Here is a 20,560-nt window from a genome sequence, read left to right on the forward strand (position 1 = left end):
GATGGAGGCGATGCAAGTCTTCAGTGGCACCCTGGACAGCTCCATGCATGGCTCCGCAAGAGCAATGCTCAAATGTTGTTTCAGCAGCAGTCACCCTCAGACTGACCCTTAAAAAGGTGTTCTGCATCATTTCAGTAGCTAGCTCTATCTTGCATGAGTGGTACTTCTGGATTTAAAGGGGACAAGTCTACTTTAGCAGCCATCGACCCAATGGAGGAGGTAAAAATGTGGCTCTCCTTGGGCTCTGAGTCTTAAGAGTCAGAGGAAGAAGAAGAGTTTGGATTTGATATCCCGCTATATCACTACCCAAAGGAGTCCCAAAGCGGCTAACATTCTCCTTTCCCTTCCTCCCCCACAACAAACACTCTGTGAGGTGAGTGGGGCTGAGAGACTTCAGAGAAGTGGGACTAGCCCAAGGTCACCCAGCAGCTGCATGTGGAGGAGCGGGGAAGCAAACCCAATTCACCAGATTACGAGTCCACTGCTCTTAACCACTGCACCACACTGGCTCTACAATGTGACTTCCTAAGGCTAGAGATGTACTGGAACAATAGAACACTCTGGACCAGGTACTTCAGCTGCAGTTTTCTTTCTCCTAATCTGAATTCCTGACCTCCTCCCCTAAAGGGGGGGGATCTGACTCTATTGCCGTGACACTGACACATTCATGACACTCATCATATGAGTTCACTGTTGGAGGGAGTGTTGCCAGATTAGAGAAACTGTAAAGGGAAAGGGAAAGGGACCCCTAACCATTAGGTCCAGTTGTGACCGACTCTGGGGTTGCGGCACTCATCTCGCTTTATTGGCCGAGGGAGCCAGCGTACAGCTTCCGGGTCATGTGGCCAGCATGACTAAGCTGCTTCTGGCAAACCAGAGCAGCGCACGGAAACGCCGTTTACCTTCCCGCTGGAGTGGTACCTATTTATCTACTTGTACTTTGACGTGCTTTTAAACTGCTAGGTTGGCAGGAGTAGGGACCAAGCAACGGGAGCTCACCCCATCGCGGGGATTCAAACCGCCAACCTTCTGATCAGCAGAAGGTTTAACCCACAGAGCCACCCGCATCCCTAGAGAACCTGTAGCATTTAACAAATTCCTCTGATGACCTGCTATAGAATCAGGTTGGGTGTAAAGCAGATTCAGTGGGAAACTGCCATTCACCATAGATGTGGGTTCAAACTTTGCTGCCCTGTTTTTGGCACATAACTTCGGTCACCTCAGCTAAGTCCCAATCTTCTTACTCGGCTTATTCTTAAAGATGGATGGCTAGTATCCTATATATGAAGGGGGTTTGAGAATTCAGATCACATATATCTCAAAGCCCTGAAATCTTAAAACTGGCTTTTTATTTTTGTATTTAATATAACTTGTGTTCTACTTGATTGTCAAAAACACACACACCAAAAGAACAAATAACACGATAATGAAATTAGCAGTTTAAAAAAACCAGTTCAAAGCAGCAATTTAATAGAAATAAGCGTACACACGATAAGCAAACTCTAGCTCACCTCAGGAGCCATCCAAAATGGGGTTCCAACTGATGTGTTTCTCCTCAGTCTCGTGCTGGTAAGCTGTGCAGAAACACCTGTAATGATAAAATGCATTCCAAATATTGGCACAACGGCATTCCTTTTTGAAAACTGATCCTTATTGCCCTTTCAACACAATGCCAAAGAGGGCAATCAAGGTCAATAGATTTACACAATTCCCCCCACTAAGGGGTGACTTTATGCAAGTCAGGCAATTCTAAATTCGGTGGATTTTGGAATTGCCTAGCCAAGATGTCATTCCCAGAATCAATTGAGGCTTCTGTTTGAATAGAATCAATCACCTTCTATGGTGGCGCATCTCTGCCATTTGGACAGATGTCAACCAAATTGCATTTGAGATTGGCAGATCATTTGGCACAAAGTACACCATATATATATAAAGGTAAAGGTAAAGGACCCCTGGATGGTTAAGTCCAGTCAAAGGCGACTATGAGGTTGTGGCACTCATCTCACTTTCAAGCCGAGGGAGCCGGCGTTTGTCCACAGACAGCTTTTTGGGTCATGTGGCCAGCATGACTAAACCGCTTCTGGCGTAACAGGACACCGTGACAAAAACCAGAGCGCAAGGAAATGCCGTTTACCTTCCCACCGCAACAGTGTCTATTTATCTACTTGCACTGGTGTGCTTTCGAACTGCTAGGTTGGCAGGAGCTGGGACAGAGCAACGGGTGCTCACTCTGTCGTGCGGATTTGAACCACCGACCTTCTGATCAGCAACTCCAAGAGGCTCAGTGGTTTAGACCACAGCGCCACCCGCTCCCTTTTTACATTATATTGCAGCTGTGGAAATCACGATGGGTCCCTCTAGACTGGTGTCTTATTGCAGATGTATACTGAAACCTTTTATTGACACATTCATAGTGCATTAGTGATGGATTTATTACCCTTCAGTTTGATCTGCAATATAGGCATCCCCCCAATGTGTGATCGACTCATGCACAACCATGTACAGTGGTACCTCGGGTTACAGACGCTTCAGGTTACAGACTCCACTAACCCAGAAATAGTACCTCAGGTTAAGAACTTTGCTTCAGGATGAGAACAGAAATTGCGTGGCAGTGGCGCGGCGGCAGCGTGAGGCCCCATTAGCTAAAGTGGTACCTCAGGTTAAGAACAGTTTCAGGTTAAGAATGGACCTCCAGAACGAATTAAGTTCTTAACCTGAGGTACCACTGTATACGCATGGTGCCAGAAAATCATTCCATTCAAACCCGGAAATGGCAGGAGAGAGATCATGTCTTGCGAGTGCACTCTTCTTGGAGCCTGAAGACGACATCAGTGAGGGAACCCTGAAGCAACCTGGAGGCTCATTGTGGCTTTATTTACACTGCTCAGTCTCCCTGCCTAACAGCTGATCTGCAGGGCTGTGTGGAGAGAGTCTCTTCCTTTAAATTCCTAGGAGTTTATCTCAGTGAAGACCTTACTTGAAAAATCAATACAACCCAAGTGGTTAAGAAAGCCCAACAGAGACTCCATCTCCTCAGAGTATTGTGAAAGAACGATGCCAATCAACATTTGATGATCTCCTTCTACCGTCCACAATAGAAAGTGTCCTTTCATACTGCATCACAGTGTGGTACGCTGGTTTGACATCAACTGATAGGAAGTGCCTACAGAGGGTGGTGAATACAGCACAAAATATTACGGGCTGTCCCATGAATTCGCTGGATGACATAGCGGAAGAACGTTGCCTGAGGAGAGTGAGGAAAATTCTCAGGGAAGATTCACACCCTGGCCGGCACTTTCTTGATCTCCTGCCCTCAGGCAGAAGATACAGAAGCATGATTAGTCTCACCAACAGGGTAAAAAACAGCTTCTATGTGTGGGCTGTTAGGCTGCTGAATGAAAAGATAACAACAGGGCAACTGACTTTCGGGTTTGGTGGGTTTGTGCCAGTAAATGAGGGGAATTAAGACTAAGAGAGCTGAGTGGGGGGTGCTCGAGTAATCTCACTGTATGCAAGTTGTACAAGTGACAATAAAGTATTTCAATTTCAATTTCAAGTGCAGCAGCAGCAGCAGGAGTTGCTTTTCCACTTATCCCCCAGCCTCCTGCCAGCCCCAGAGCTTCAATGTCAGTTGTGGATATTTTTTACATACGGCATTTTGGGTATGGATTGAAGAGAGAGTGGTGGAGAGGGCGTTTAAAGGGTGCTCCCCACTTTACACAACTTCACTTATGCACACAGGGGCCTGGAACATAACCACTGCATAAATCGCCTGTACTCCTCCAATGCAACCATGTTATTGCTGCCCTGAGGCACTTTAACACAACAAAAGCAGGAAAGTTATGGGATTTCAGGGGGATATCCACTGACTGGAAATGAAGCAGGTTGACCACCTCAAATTGCTTGTATTGGAAGTGGAATCACAAGTAACAGCATCGTAAGCACAAATCATGGTAAATGTGCAATAAAAAGGATGTCTGGGGGAGCCTAATCTCCACCTGTATTTGGGAACTGAAGACCTTATAGAGTCATCCAACAAGGAACAAATTATGTACTATAAGAGGGATAACTTAGAGAAGTTCGGAGTAATTTGGCAACCATTTACAGAATTGTTCACTAACTGAATATTGATCTCTGTAGTTCTCACCCATGTGCAAAAATTTCCTTTTCTGTAATTTGCTGTAGATCGCCTAGAATCTGTATTCAATTTTAAAATGGCTCTCTTGGGCTTAATAGCATGTATTGATCACAACCAAAAGTGACAAGTACGGTATATAAGAGTAAACAGGTATTCAGCAGTCATGTCTGCATCAGACTTAAACGAGACTTAAAGGCCCTTCCCTTTCCTTGGGAATGGTAGTTTTCAAAGGGGAAGGTGGGGACCCCAAAAATGGAATTTTCAGCACCTTGACCAAACTATAACCCCCAGGATTCATTGGGGAAAGCAGAGACGATTCAGTGTGTGAAACCAATGGGGTGTATTCAATGGTGGTTTTGTGCTGGGAGGAAGTGGGCCACCCTGTTTTCAACTTAACCAGGCTATATGGGGTGTTAGCGGAGGGGTAGTACACTGTTGGGGGACACATCATACACCTTCTGGGGTAGTTTTGCATCTTTGGTCCCCAACCCTGCATTCAGCTAACACCTGTGGCTCCTAGAACAGCCTTTCTCAACCTGTGGGTCCCCAGATGTTGTGGAACTACAACTCCCATCACCCCTAGCTAGCAAGGCCAGAGCTCAGGGATGATGGGAGTTGTAGTCCAACAACATCTGGGGACCCACAGGTTGAGAACCGCTGCCCTAGAAGCTGTCTGCATGCGACAGCAGCCACACCCTGGAATGGCTTCCACTGGCTGGCTAAACCAGGTGAGGGTAGCCAATGGGTCTCAAACCCTCAGTGAGGTAGGGACTTGCGCTGCACATGAAGACAGGCTCTGGTGGATTGAGTCGCGTTTCACCGCTTCCACACATGCGTGTGACCTCATTTTGACCGTCTGCGCATGCGCGAATGGCGAAACGCGGAAGTAATGCGCTCCATTACTTCCGGGTCGCCGTGGAGCGCAAGCCGAAAGAGCTCAACCTGGAGCGTATTTATCCCGAGGTATGACTGTACTTTGTAAGAATTTTGGCCACTGCATAAGTGCAAACACACTGAAATCTGAAATTGTACCTCTGCCATTCTGTGGACTGAATGGACAGCGCTTAGGTTTCCTCCAGTTTCAAAATGGATTTGAAATGCAGGTAGATTTCATTTTAGCAAACAAATTACGTTTTGTGCCATCAAATATTTTGCAAGAGGATTTTTTTTTGAAATGTCAGAAATGTATGTCAAAGGATCAGACAAAAAGCCACCTAAACATATGGCTCTCTCATCCAACTCTTCTCTCACTAAAGCACAGCCAGTTGACAGCATCAATTGTTTGCCATTCTTGTTCTGTTTTGGATTTTATATCCCACTGTGGGAGTGCAACATGGCGATTAAGTACAAAATATTGAAAAATGCTACTCAACCAATATTGTTCCCTTTTTCCCCCGATGTGCTCTTTTCTTTTGGCATTGACGAGTTATTTCCTGCAGCTCAAGCAAGCTGCTGGTGCTAATTATTGTCCCAGGAAGACAGCATCGGATAAAATGTGATTTCCACCCCTTACCCTTTAGATGCCAATGAGACTACTCAATAAGCTGTTGCTTTAGGCTAGTTGTTTGCCCAATTGGCTCCTCAAAACTGTGTGTTTCAACTACTCATCAATAACGAATTTCTGCACCTCCCTGCAATAAACAGGCATCTGCTCTCACATTCCTTGCACAAAGCAATCACAGAGCCTTTGCTCTTAAAATAAATTCAGCTACTTTGGAAGTACCAGGGAATTAGCACTTATTGAAGTGCCAAATGGGATGTATATAAAGCAGTTTATTCTGCTTGGCGATTGCTGCCCAGTAGGGTGGTTTTTGAGAAGCCACATTTACATACTGAAAGGTTTCCCCCCCCCAAAAAAAAAGATCGTGGTTTCATAGAATCATAGCAATCTGGAGTTGGAAGGTACCCTGAGGATCATCTACTATGCAGGAATGTGCAGCTGTTCCATACAGGGAATCGAACCTGCAACCTTGGCATTATCATCACCACACTCTAACCAACTGAGCTACTGACCTGATGTGAATTACTTTTCTGTCTTGTTCTGTTAGCTCAGTGTTTTCCAAACTTTGGTCTCCAGCTTTTCTTTTCTTTTTTTACTGCAGTTCTCATCAGCCCTGACCACTGGTCCTGATAGCTAGGGCGCAACATCTGGGGGTTAGGGTTAGGGGACGCAAATCCACGGGTTAGGGGGCGCAAATCCACAGGTTAGGGGGCACAAATCCACGGGTTAGGGGGCGCAAATTACTTGCCTTGCCCCGGGTGCTGACAACCCACGCTACGCCACTGCTCTGGACAGGAATTGGGGTGGGGTGGGGCGAGTGAGTGTGGAGGTTTATTGCAAAATCCCCAGATGGGCAATACCTTTATAGGAGCAACCAAAAATGCCACGAAGTCATGAGCAAGCTACACCAGATGTTAGAAGTAAAAATAGAAGGGGTTGGAAGAAGAGGGGGGAAAACACACCATTGCCCAGCTACCCGATTTGTTTCTCCTGCCTGCAACCCCATCAAACTCCATCAAATTCTATGAAGCTATCTTCTGCACATGCACAATGAACATCTGCACTGCACACACTTCTGCTTAAGTGTGGCCTCCATTTTCAAATTCAATAGAAGATGGTTTGAGGGCAAATGCACCATCTAGGAGTATTTCTCAAGAAGCTACAAGGTAAAGATGGAATGTTGCTGATGTCACGTGTAAAAAGGTAAAGGTAAAAAGACCCCTGACCATTAGGTCCAATCACGGACGACTCTGGGATTGTGACGCTCATCTCGCTTTACTGGCCGAGGGAGCCGGCATACAGCTTCTGGGTCATGTGGCCAGCATGACTAAGCCGCTTCTGGCGAACCAGAGCAGCGCACGGAAACGCCGTTTACCTTCCCGCCAGAGTGGTACCTATTTATCTACTTGCACTTTGATGTGCTTTCGAACTGCTAGGTTGGCAGGAGCAGGGACCGAGCAACGGGAGCTCACTCCATCATGGGGATTTTTACCACCCACCTTCTGATTAGCAAGCCCAAGAGGCTCTGTGGTTTAGACCACAGCGCCACCTGCGTCCTACCCGTGTCATGTGTACCTGGCTTCAAACACCAGCAGTGGAAGCACATTGGAGCCAAACTAATCAGTAATGTGTGCATAGCTTCTGTCCCAAGATGGCGATTGCGAACTGATTGCGTTAGTTGCTGCTAGGCGCTTGCAAGTACAGTGGTGCCTCGGGTTACAGACGCTTCTGGTTACATATGCTTCAGGTTACAGACTCTGCTAACCCAGAAATATTACCTCGGGTTAAGAACTTTGCTTCAGGATGAGAACAGAAATCGTGCTCCGGCGGCGCGGCGGCAGCGGGAGGCCTCATTAGCTAAAGTGGTGCTTCAGGTTAAGAACAGTTTCAGGTTAAGTACGGACCTCCCAAACGAATTAAGTACTTAACCTGAGGTACCTATGTCTGGGGTGATGGGAGGAAGACGTAATGTGCTGACCCCATTTTTGAAGACATAAAACTTGGCTGTGTGAGTCACATCTATCTCGTCTCTTTTTATTATTGCTATTGTTATTACTTGAATTAGCATCCTCCTCAAGAAATCAGCAAGCTTATTCAGAAGTCTGCTGCAAAACCCACTTCTTCCCGTCTCTCTTTCATCCTTTTATGGAGGCTTCCAATTTTCAGTCACACTCATATCTTACAGCTGTAATTGCAAATTAAATGGATCTGTTAGCTTTTGGACCCAGAGGACCACTTCAGCTTCTGCCGAGAGTGAATAAATATGCTATAGGCTAGTCAAAACTGTTTTAGAAAGAACAGTGCCTTCTTTTCATATGGAAAAGATAATATTTAAAATCTAGAGATTTCCTCTTTGCCTTCGCCGCACTGGGGAAAAAGAGCCTCTCCCCAATATTATTTCTGTGAACAAATGCTCTGATCTAGCAAGCAGCATGAGGGAGAAGCATGGAAGGTTCCTGGCCTGATTCGATTGCCAGGGATGCCCAATCAGGTAACTGTTGGGAGTCCTGATCTCACCACCGACACAAAAAACCTGGGTGTTACTATTGACAATTAATTGAGCAAGATATGGGCACATAGCCACAGCTGGTGTGCTTTAAGTACAATCGGATCAGGACCAGAGTTTTCCCTCTCTTCCTTCCAAACTGTTTTGTAATTTCTGGGGGTTCCATCAGAGCAGGTAATAGACAGCATCTTAAAAAGCAGAGACATCACCTTGCCAACAAAGGTCCGTATAGTTAAAGCCATGGTTTTCTCAGTAGTGATGTATGGAAGTGAGAGCTGGACATAAAGCAGGCTGATCGCCGAAGAATTGATGCTTTTGAATTATGGTGCTGGAGGAGACTCTTGAGAGTCCCATGGACTGCAAGAAGATCAAACCTATCCATTCTGAAGGAAATCAGCCCTGAGTGCTCACTGGAAGGACAGATCCTGAAGCTGAGACTCCAATACTTTGGCCACCTCATGAGAAGAGAAGACTCCCTGGAGAAGACCCTGATGTTGGGAAAGATGGAGGGCACAAGGAGAAGGGGACGACAGAGGATGAGATGGTTGGACAGTGTTCTCGAAACTACCAGCATGAGTTTGACCAAACTGTGGGAGACAGTGGAAGACAGAAGTGCCTGGCGTGCTCTGGTCCATGGGGTCACGAAGAGTCGGACATGACTAAACAACAACAAATGTTTGGGGAGGCAGTTCTGCTATCTTTCTGCCGGATGGAAATAGCTGGACTCCGCGGGGAGAGAAAACGCCCCCAGTTTACCCTTCCCATCAGCACAGGAGCGATCTGGCTGGTTCCTCCCTCAAACAGCAGCTCTGCCTTCTCTAAGCTTCTCCTCTGCCTTCTCCCTCCCATGACTCCACCCAAGACTTATAAGCCACCAGGAGGAGGCTGGGAGCTTGTGTTATTTCACCAGCTCCACCCTCCATCTTGTTTGACCTGATTGATGGTCAGGCTTCCTGAGAGTAACCAGATAGACTAGCAGCTTCTTCCTCCTCTTCCCCATACCTGAGAACACAGGAGGCTGCCTTATTGTTATGTGCTGAGTTGAATAGGATCCAAAATGCAGTCGTCTGATTGGTCCTAGAACAATAGGATTCAGAATGCAGCAGTCTGATTGGCCCTAGAACAATAGGATTCAGAATGCAGCAGCCTGATTGGTCCACAGGAGCCACCCAATCCAGCTCCAGGTTGAAGTGAATCCGCAACCTGATTGGCCTACAGGAGAATCCCGGAATTAGCCAATCACATGGGGCCCATTGTGCAAATAATGTATATAAAGCAGACATTCTGGGGGAACTTCCATTTCTTCTCACCACTATGAGCTGAACATAGAGCATGAAATCCACTCTCAACTCCGAATATATTTCACTTATAGTGAGCAGACCTTTGGGTGCAGCTCCAGGATTTCAAACGAGGCCTACTGGGAGATTCCAGATATCAAACCTGGGCACTCTTGCCTGCAAAGCGTGAGCTCTGCTGCCTCTGGGCGATGAGCCCTTCTCTAGCACTGCTACGTTCGTGCATTTTGTGCCTTCTCATTTCAAGGTTCCACCCCGAAAGAACACTCAGGGACTTCTCTGCTTTCCCATGCAGTCAAAAAACCCAGACACCCTGGTTTAAAGAAAGAAGCTGTTCATTACCAAAATCAACAAGCTTGACTCCTCCTTCTGTCGTCAGGAGAATGTTGTTCCCCTTGACGTCACGGTGAATGATCCGGTTGTTGTGTAAGTGCTGAAGACCCTGGTGCCAAAAAAAAAAGAGGAGGAGAAGGGGAGGGGGAGAGAGAAGATGCTAACTCCTATTTTGAAATGTAATTTCCCTAATTTTAGGGAGGTCAATCAAAACAATCTGCAGGCACACTGTTAGATGCATCACATCCTGCAAACAGCCCCCCGCTGCTGCTATAACAAAATCTGTGTTTTACTGTCAGCTGCGCCATCATTTATAAATAGAAAATGTCATCAGTTGGGTAAATTGCACCCTCTGCTGTCATTAGAGGCTTAATGAACATCCTTACCAGGAGAGCGCCATATAAGATGTACGAGATTATAGCTTCATCCAACTGCTGGCCACCCTTCAGCAAGCCTTTGACAAGGTCTGTGACAGAACCTCCGTTGCACAGCTGCAAAAAGGGGGCGGAAGAGAAGCAGAGCAAGACCCCCTGTTAGTCACTCAACAGGCCTGTTTAGCTTGCAGATCTCTGCTTTCACGGATCAAGTAACAATATATACAAATGATAATAATAATAATAAATTTTTATTTATATGCCACCCTCCCCAGCCGAAGCCGGGCTCAGGGCAGCTAACAACAATAAAATAATACAACATTCTAAAATCATTTCATTATAAAATTAATTCAAATCAAATTGATGGCAACCATTGGGCTAGCGTTCTGTGAAGATTGCCAAAGGAGGGAGTCAGGCTGTGCCCTGACCAAAGGCTTGGTGGAACAGCTCTGTCTTGCAGGCCCTGCAGAAAGATGTCAAGTCCCGCAGGGCCCTAGTCTCTTGTGACAGAGCATTCCACCAGATCGGAGCCACAGCCAAAAAAGCCCTGGCTCTAGTTGAGGCCAGCCTAACCTCTCTGTGGCCTGGGATCTCCAAGATGTTTTTGTTTGAAGATTGTAAGTCCCTCTGTGGGACATACCAGGAGAGGCGCTCCCGTAGGTACGAGGGTCCTAGGCCATATAGGGCTTTAAAGGTTAAAACCAGCACCTTAAACCTGATCCTGTACTCCACCGGGAGCCAGTGCAGCTGGTATAGCACCGGGTGAATGTGATCTCGCAGCGAGGAGTCTCGCCACGTAAGGAGTCTCGCCGCGGCATTCTGCACCCGCTGGAGTTTCTGGGTGAGTCTCAAGGGCAGCCCCACGTAGAGCGAGTTACAATAATCCAGTCTGGAGGTGACCGTCGCGTGGATCACAGTGGCTAGGTCAGGGCGAAAGAGGTAAGGAGCCAACTGCTTAGCTTGGCGGAGATGAAAAAATGCCGCAAGAGAGAAGACTGGGAGTACGAGGTGTCAGAAGCTGAAGATGTAGCAGGGTTTAGTGAGCAGGGAAGAGTCTGTGGCGGTTCAGAATCAGAGGCAGAAGCTGAAGGAGAGCGGAGAGAGGGAGGCCAAGAGGCAGAGAAGAGTCGGGCTGGTGAAGAGTCACGGGTGTCTCCTCCTCCTCCTGCGACAAGCTCCCTCCCTCTTGGCCTCCCAGAACCAGAGGAGGCATGAAAAGAGTGGAGCAGGGACAGACTACACACTGGCGCAGCCTCCGGTTGCTTGGGGGAAAGCCCTGGAGAGGAGGGGACGTAGACAGCTGTGTGGAGATGGGGGACTTTCAGTCTCGGCAACTGCTTTTCACGGAATAAGACCACCAAGAACGAGCTGCCCATTAGGCCTGACATTGAACCAAGTCTGTGGAGATCATGGGGTGTTTTTTTTTTTGGCTAATAAGGAGTTAACTCCAACTTTGAACTCTGTGATTATTGACCGGCATGCTTCTGTGGCACTTGGAGAGGTGGGGGACCGAACATGAGACCTCCTCCACATAACACAACATGTTCTCTACCACTGAGCTTTGGTCCTTGCCCAAAGTTAAAAGGCAAAGGGACCCCTGACCATTAGGTCCAGTCATGACCTACTCTGGGGTTGCGGCGCTCATCTCGCTTTATTGGCCGAGGGAGCCGGCGTACAGCTTCCGGGTCATGTGGCCAGCATGACTAAGCCACTTCTGGTGAACCAGAGCAGCGCAGGAAATGCCGTTTACCTTCCCGCCAGAGCGGTACCTATTTATCTACTTGCACTTTGACGTGCTTTCGAACTGCTAGGTGGGCAGGAGCAAGGACCGAGCAACGGGAGCTCACCCCATTGCGGGATTTGAACCGCCGACCTTCTGATCGGTAAGTCCTAGGCTCTGTGGTTTAACCCACAGCGCCACCTGCGTCCCACCACCTAAACTGAATTGAGTGTTGTTGTTTTTAATGGGATTCATCTCTGTTTTAAAATATTGTGTATGTGTATCAGAAGTGGTATACTTTTATACTAACGTATATTTTCTAAAACTACTTTTTGTATGAAGGAAAATCCAGGAGGGTGTGTGTGTGTGTGTGTGTGTATGTGTGTGTTTAAGGGACAAGATTGATGGACTTGATAACTGGGAGGCCACAAATTACAGTCATTTCAAACCTTCACTCCATCAATACTCCTGCTGGCAGGCAATATAAAATAGATGGCAGACATCTCTCTATACTCGGGCTTGATGGCGCATTCTGCCAACAACCGAGATGAAACATTCAGAATCCAGAAAAGCACAGCTTATTGCAAACATTTCCCCCCATCTATAGTTTTCCACACACTAAAAGAAAAAGTAAAATTAAAACCTTTCTAAATGGATTTTTGCCCACATCATTAGTTCATCACTCATGTCTCTCCAGTAGCTATTTTGCTATCACTCTGGTGTCTTTTTTCTATGGCATTCACCAGCAGAATATCTCAGCTATAAAACCACATAGTTCTAGACGGACCAGTATATCTCCTCGAAGCAGCTCTGACCACCGTATGTTTGCTGTTTAGATCCATAACAACCCTATTAAGATGAGGTGTGAGCTCAAGAAGAAGAGGAGGAGTTTGGATTTGATATCCCACTTTATCACTCCCTTCCTGCCCCACAACAAACACTCTGTGAGGTGAGTGGGGCTGAGAGACTTCAGAGAAGTGTGACTGGCTCAAGGTCACCCAGCAGCTGCATGTGGAGGAGCAGGGAATCGAACCCAGTTCACCAGATTATGAGTCTACCACTCTTAACCACTACACCACACTGGCTCTCAACATGAGTGGCCTAGGAACATGTAGTATGGCATGAGAGGTACAGTTGTGGATGTTTCTTTGCTTCTGTTTTGGTGCCTCATACTGGGGTTAGGAAAAGACAGGCTTGTGGCCTCACAGTACAAAGTGGCCTTCATCAACTTTAGGCCGTCTAAATCAAGGTTTCCCAAACTTGGGACGGCAGCTGTTTTTGAACTACAGTTCCCACCATCCCTGAACACTGGTCCTGGTATCTGGGAATGATGGGAGATGTAGTCCAATAACAGCTGGAGACCCATCAGCACCAACCAGCATGGCCAATGACATACCCTCCGACATTTCTCCATTGAAAACAAGGAGGTCCCATTCTAGAATGATGATTTTCCTATTTATACCCCACACATCTTACTGGGTTGCCCCAGCCACCCTGGGCAGCTTCCAACATCTATAAAAACACAATAAAGCATTAAACATTAAACAAACCTCCCTATGCAGGATTGCCTTCAGACAGCTTGAGGGTCGGATAACTCCATACCCCACAATATTTCTCCAATGAAAATAGGGACATCCTAAGGAAAAGGGGATCAAATCAGAAACCGGGATGACTTCTCTAAATCAGGGACATCCCTGGAAAATAGGGAGACTTGGGTTTGCAGTGACTTGGGATCATGAGACCTGAAATCCGAAATATCTGTATGTAGCCATGTTGAGGGAGGTTGAGAAAGTTGGTGCATGAGGCCAGGGGGAGGCGAGGGGTTGGGGTGTGTGTGTGTGTGTGTGTGTGTGTGTGTGTGTGTGGTGGTCGCTTTTGTAAATAAGTGAACAGGGCTGCAGGAGTTCCTTTTTCCTCCCCTCACATTGAGGTAATAATAACACTTTAGTCATGACAGGTCCAAGTGTTCAAAGGAGCTCTGAGTGAGAAACATATTGCTCACAGAGTATAAGCCTGGCAGAACGAAGATGCCCCGAGGGGAAATAAGAACTTTTAATTACATTTTCACCCCCAGAAGTTAGCCACAACACAAAGAATATATGATTTCATCAAAGAAACAGCAACAAAAGCATTTGAGCCCTTTTGTATGGCATTCCTTTCATTGAATTCAAGGGTTATAAATAGCAATTGCAGCACAACAGAGACAAAATTGGTATGCAAATCCTGAAGTGCAGGGTATTTCAGTTGGGTCAATAATGCTAACATTTTGCTAACTTTCTCCCCGCCTGCAGTTTGATGACTGCAATCCAGAGGGGGTGTGAATTATTCTGAAGGGCAAACTGGATGTGATTCAGAAGATGCCTCAACAGGGGCTCCTGCAGGGTTTGGAATTTTATCAATAAGCAAAGCAGCAATACAGTCATGAAATCAGTCTCTAGGGGAGGGTGTGTTTAACCCTTTCTGCTTAAACCTGCTTTCCTGATTGAAATCAGGTGTGGGCAAGTGGTAGCTCAGGGATCTACTGGCAGATCTCTGGTTGATTTGTAATAGATAGGAAATGGCTCCTGAATCCCAGTTTAACAATAACAGCAAATCAACTTTCCCCACTCGAATTGGGCTGCAGAAATGAAGGACACTTATGCAAGAGTGGGCATCTGCATGAAAGTGCTTTGAGCTCAGTTCCATTCTGGTACCGAAAAGAAATCAAATCCCTAATCCCCAAACATGATCTAAAGCCCCCTGTTCATAAATTCTTTTGCCACGTGGCTCTGTTCAGAAGATTTGTGGGTTCCAGTAAAACAACAACAACAACCCACAACAGGCCTGAAGTCTGCGTACCCGCCAACATTTCTCCGATGAAAACAGGAAAAGTGGGACTTTCAAATCAGAAACCGGGATGGCTTCTCTAAATCAGGGATGTCCCTGGAAAAGAGAGACACTTGGAGAGTCTGAACCTGTCCACTCGTGATCTAAATCACTCTTCAAAGCTACTACCTGTCTCGTGAACAAAATCATACTTGGGTCAAATTGGAGCTTGGAGTGACCATTTCAGCTAGGAGAAAGCGGCAACCAAACCCTCTCTTCTCAGCCTTATTTTTCCAATGCTGAATGGGCCCTATAAAGGAAACTAGGAAATCATCTTCACTGATTATGGTTTGGCACACTGAGAGCTTCCCTCTTGGAAGATGCCTCCACCCCAAAAATGGATTTTTCAGCTACCCCGAGTCTGCAGTATAGCTTTGGGTGACACTTATTGCAAAGCAAAATGAGAGGGGGGTCTGGAGAACAGTGTAGATGGCACCCACGGGTGGTACTCCTTTCAACGACTCTCGCCACCCAAACCTTCCTTTGCATTTGCATGCTTCTTCCCTATAAGGCTACAACCTGATCAGGAACCACCGCCTAGTATGTCTCGAGAGGATGACATCCCAAGAAACATGATGCTGTATGATTTAACTGCCGGTCGGATCAATTGAAAGAATGGAATGAGCTTAGGAAAGCTAATAAGCTTAGAATGGAATGAGCTTAGAGTTTAGGAAAGGCAGTTGCCGTGGTTCAGTGGCGTCCTTCAAACTGTGTCCTCCTTCAAATTCTCACCCAATAACTTCATAGCCCACACATGAGACAAATAGCAGCTTCCAAAACATGGGCATTAGAAATTGCACAATGAAGTTTTGTTTTGAATTTTCAGTGGAGAACGTGTCTCTCGACCATTTCAGATCAGCGTTACCACCAGTATGAAAGGCATAAGGGAGTCCTTCGTTGTGTTCAAAGCTAGTGAAACAGTAGGTGTTGGGGTGGGTTTTTTTGGGGGGGGGCCCTACTGGATCTGTACTCCATGGACAGGCAGCCAGAGGACATTATTGCTGTCATCTAAGTAAAAAAACTTCCTTGACATGTGTGAAAATGGAGTACACAATAGAGTTTGCTTTGCTTGAATATATTCCTTCAGTGCCCCTCCCCAAAGTACTGGGATCAGAGAGCCTTTGCAGAATGATTCCCTGTGGTTAAAAGCTATATTTGTCCATCACAAAACTGTACCCCTTCCTCTCTCACTTCTCCCTCACAGGGGTTTTCTTCATTTGGAGAGGTTGAGAGAAGTATATATTTTCACAAATATGCTGACTGATTCCCTCTCGCCTCCAAATCAGTCCCAAATCTTTAGGAAGAGCCCAAATGAGTATGAATCAACTTGCCATCTACCTAAATTTGGATGAAGCCAGATTCTCTCTGAAGTGGCCCACTTCAGTTCAGGCATATGCAGAAGCAAATATGCATTTGTAAATGTACAGTGTAAATGCTAAGTCGAGGGGACATCTGGCACTGTATTTCCTTCCCAAAGGAACCCTCCGATTAATCATCACGAGCAGAAAGAGACAGAATTCTTCTGAGAATACCGGTCAGCCAGTATTTCTGCTTCTACATTTTTGGAAGAAGCAGTTAGCTCGTAAAAAATCTCTTTTAATTAAGATTTAGTCTCACAAAATATCTTACCTCAAGAACAAGCCACAGCTGTCCGCCCACATATTGATCTGCTTTGTAAAACATTCCATAGAATTTAACAACGTTGGGGTGATTTGGAAGGAATTGCAAGATGTTGTATTCTGCTTCAATTTCTTCATCCACATCCTAAATTGGAGACACACAGAGACGGGCACTTTACAAACATAACAGCTTTGTTGGGGATGGGTTACATGACATAACACATCTAGAGACTGAACAGCAGTCACATAAACATCGCTTTGGGGCAGCATTAGAAATATTAAAGGGGTAATAATAATAATAATAATAATAATAATAATTTATTTATATCCCACTCTCCCCAGCCAAGGCCAGGCTCAGAGCAGCTAACAACAGTAAAAATAGCACTGTTTACATAAAATCACAATCAATTAATTGAAATACATTCTAAAATCAGTTCGGAATCAAATTAATGGCAACCATTGGGCTAGAGTTCTATGAAGATTGCAGAAGGAGAGAGGGGGGTCAGGCTGTGCCTTGGCCAAAGGCCTTGTAGAACAGCTCTGTCTTGCAGGCCCTGCGGAAAGATGTCAAGTCCTGCAGGGCCCTAGTCTCTTGTGACAGAGCGTTCCACCAAGTCGGGGCCACAGCCGAAAAAGCCCTGGCTCTGGTTGAGGCCAGCCTAACCTCCCTGTGGCCCGGGATCTCCAAGATGTTTTTAAGACCGTAAGGTCCTCCGTGGGGCATACCAGGAGAGGTATGCTGAGGGGCCTTGGGAAGCTCTGCTACTGGATATGGGGAGTATGTCAGTGGGGCAATTCTTTGGCCAGTGGAAATCCCCTAGCCCTCCAATGGGAAGCTTGTTCCAGTAATAGCTTATCTTCCAGGGATATTGTGCTAGCAGTGTAAGGGGGAGGCTGTGTATCGGGGGCAAAGGGCGCAGACACTGAGATGCCAACACACCCCGGGAAGGGACCCGTGGTTAATAACCTCCCGCTGCAGTCAATGGGAAGGTAAATGGAAAGACGCCCCTACCTCGTGGCCTGCTCTTAGCAGCGTGTAATGGTTGCATTGCCAGCAAATCTCCTCAATCACCTATTAAGGTAAAATACGATTGTTCTGCCTGCCTACATACTTAAGAAGACCTGTTAGGTAATAAATTCATGGAATGCAATGAAACTTTCTTCTGATGTTTCAGATTGGGCTCTTATTCCCATAAACACCTGCCATAGCGGGTGGCGCTGTGGTCTAAACCACTGAGCCTCCTGGGCTTGCCGATCAGAAGGTCGGCAGTTCAAATCCCCGTGACGGGGTGAGCTCCCATGGCTCTGTCCCAGCTCCTGCCAACACAGCAGTTCAAAAGCACACCAGTATAAGTAGATAAATAGGTACGACTGTGGCGGGAAGGTAAACAGTGTTTCTGTGCGCTCTGGCTTCCGTTATGGTGTTCCGTTGCGCCAGAAGCGGTTTAGTGATGCTGGCCACATGACCTGGAAAGCTGTCTGTGGACAAACGCCAGCTCCCTCGGCCTGAAAGCGAAGATGAGTGCCGCACCCCATAGTCAAATTTAACTGGACTTACCCGTCCAGGAGTCTTTTACCTCCTTTTTTTTTTTTTACCTTATTCCCATAAACTACTTTTCCTCAAACCATTTAGGTTTCATTTATAAATCATTTCACTTGACTCTAGGTTTATCGGATAACTATTTTTTCATTAAAAAATAAATGAATTACCTATGTATCTCCTTAAAAAAAAAAACAAAAAACATTACCTATGCATGTCCTACACACATACGGTACCAAACCTAGACACTTGTGGCGTATTGAGGAAGATTATGGGTCTTTTGCTGCAATATGTTGAAACCTGAGAACTCCACCTATCTTCAGAATTGACTTCTTAAGCCTTGCAAATGCAGAGGCACATGCAATTTGTGAACCCAGTTTAATTTTCAGAACCAAACAAAGTGCAAGATCCTAGCACAGACAGAAGTCCAACCTTTGCACACAAACAAAAGCGCCTGAGTTCAGTTGGGATTAAATGCAATTTTGGAACAGCTACCTCCCTTACTTTCTGTCATAATGTGATTTTTGTACACCTAAACAATTACCCCAAAATACTTGCTTTTCCTCTAATTACTGAGTATGGGTATCACATCTGTTTGTCCAGGGGGCCTTGGAGGGGGAAAGGGAAATCAAATGGTTAACTTTCCTCTTTACTTACACTGATCGGATCCAGAATCTTCACTGCTGCCAAACTGCCATCCTTCTTATGAGTAACTTTATAGACTTTCCCATATGTTCCCTTTCCAATGGTCTCAATAATTTCCCAGGTATCTGAGGGATCGGGTAACGATTCCAGCCCAATCATATTCTGATTATACTGAAACAATCCATAGAGTGGCTTCCTGCGGAAAGGAAATGGTTAAAGCAAAATATTACCGGGTTAGCTTCACATAAGCAACTCTCCTTGCCTCAGAGGCTGTTATGAGGAAAACTATGTTAATTAAGGGGGGGTTGCCAAGTCTGGAAGCTAAATTGTGGTGACATCTAGGCTTCAGCTCCAGTCCCTGCAGTCATTGACATTTAGAAGCCTTTATAACTTCTAATTTGGGATTCTATTGCAAGCAACATCTCACTATCCAGCCCATTCGTTTCCCAACACAGATGTTAAGTTCTTGACTTGGAAGAACATACTCTCTTCCACAACATAGCTGTCAACTTACAGATTTGAAAATAAGGGACCAGCAGCCTCAAAAATAAGGGATCAGCAGCCAAAATAAGGGATTTTCAGAGCACAGGTATGTTCAACTTCGGAGCCCCTCCAAGCCAAAGGCAGAAAGCCCAGCCAGCAGCCAAACAAAGCCTCAAGTGGTGGTTCCCACAGCGCAGCAACCCGGCAAAGGGGATGCAGCAAGGAAAACCACCGTCACCTCTCCGCTGGGAAGCGCTGAGCAAAGGCGAGTCCCCAGGCAACGCGGCTGATTTGATCGGCACAAGGCATGCAAGCTCCACCCCCCAGTCATTCTTAGACTCCTTATTGAGTGAGCAACGCAGCCAAACAACACAGTTGGAGCCTCCCTCCTCCCTGGCCGGCAGGGAGGGAGGGAGGATGAGGAGCTGCTTCCTTTGAAACCTGGGAAATTTAAGGGACATCATCAATAAGGGACAGCAGTGGGACACAGCGCTGGGATAAGGGACTTTCCCACCAAATAAGGGACAGTTGACAGCTATGTTCCACAATCTTGTGTTCCTGCAGCTTGACCACTGAAGGTCTCCTGCGCCATCAAAATCCTCCACCAATTTTGTCATATTGCATTTTATTGCATGCAACTCTCTTCTTGGATATATGGATGCATTATAAGAAAATTTTCCTATTTATACCCCACACATCTTACCGGGTTTAGGTAAGCTTTTAATGCTTAATAGGTTATTGTATTTTAGGGAAGCTTTTAATGCTTAATAGGTTATTGTATTTTAGTGTTCTGTTGGAAGCCTCCCAGAATGGCTGGGGAAACCCATCCAGATGGGCGGGGTATAAATAATAAATTATTATTATATTATTATCAGCTTGAAAGGAACCAAATATTTACACAAATAAAATCCAGCTTCTCATTATTTTTATAACCAGCACTGGAAGTAGCAGTCTCCTCCTTAAGTGTCTATTCTGCATATGGACGCATGCTGTGGGTATAAAAAAAAACATACACCCCTCATAATAAAATGTGCTTCAGAACAGGATAAGACCACAATTTGGTTGCAGGATGGCAATGCTTCTCTAAGTATGGAAATAGCCCTTCAGCTGACTTCCACAGGCTTTAGGCCTGATGATACAAGCAAGCTGTTCTCCCCCACCCCCTTTTACTTTTTTAAAGCTCCAAAATCTATAGCTGTTATGTACTGAGTTGAATAGGATCCAAAATGCAGCAGTCTGATTGGCCCTAGAACAATAGGATTCAGAATGCAGCAGTCTGATTGGTCGTAGAACAATAGGATTCAGAATGCAGCAGTCCGATTGGTCCTAGAACAATAGGCTCCAGAATGCAGCAGTCTGATTGGTCCACAGGAGCCACCCAATCCAGCTCCAGGTGGAAGTGAATCCACAACCTGATTGGCCTACAGGAGAATCCCGGAATTAGCCAATCACGTGCAGCCCATTGTGTAAATAATGTATATAAAGCAAACATTCTGGGAGAACTTCCATTCCTCCTCACCACTATGAGCTGAACAAAAAGC

At 46.0% G+C, this 20,560-nt stretch overlaps 1 protein-coding gene across 1 annotated transcript in view; it reads right to left on the minus strand.

Moving 5' to 3' along the window:
- MYO3B (myosin IIIB) overlaps positions 1 to 20,560 on the minus strand; it is a 288,566-nt gene that overhangs the window by 233,554 nt on the left and 34,452 nt on the right. The window contains exons 3-7 of the mRNA XM_081899516.1: positions 18,549 to 18,732; positions 16,362 to 16,496; positions 10,160 to 10,264; positions 9,783 to 9,882; positions 1,512 to 1,588 (exon numbers count right to left, since the gene is read on the minus strand). Coding sequence (XP_081755642.1) covers positions 1,512 to 1,588; positions 9,783 to 9,882; positions 10,160 to 10,264; positions 16,362 to 16,496; positions 18,549 to 18,695 — 564 coding nt within the window. The 5' untranslated portion in view covers positions 18,696 to 18,732. The remainder of the gene's footprint in view (positions 1 to 1,511; positions 1,589 to 9,782; positions 9,883 to 10,159; positions 10,265 to 16,361; positions 16,497 to 18,548; positions 18,733 to 20,560) is intronic.

The sequence above is a fragment of the Podarcis melisellensis genome, assembly GCF_964234715.1.
Source record: "Podarcis melisellensis genome assembly, chromosome: 1".
Classification (NCBI taxonomy): domain Eukaryota; kingdom Metazoa; phylum Chordata; class Lepidosauria; order Squamata; family Lacertidae; genus Podarcis; species Podarcis melisellensis.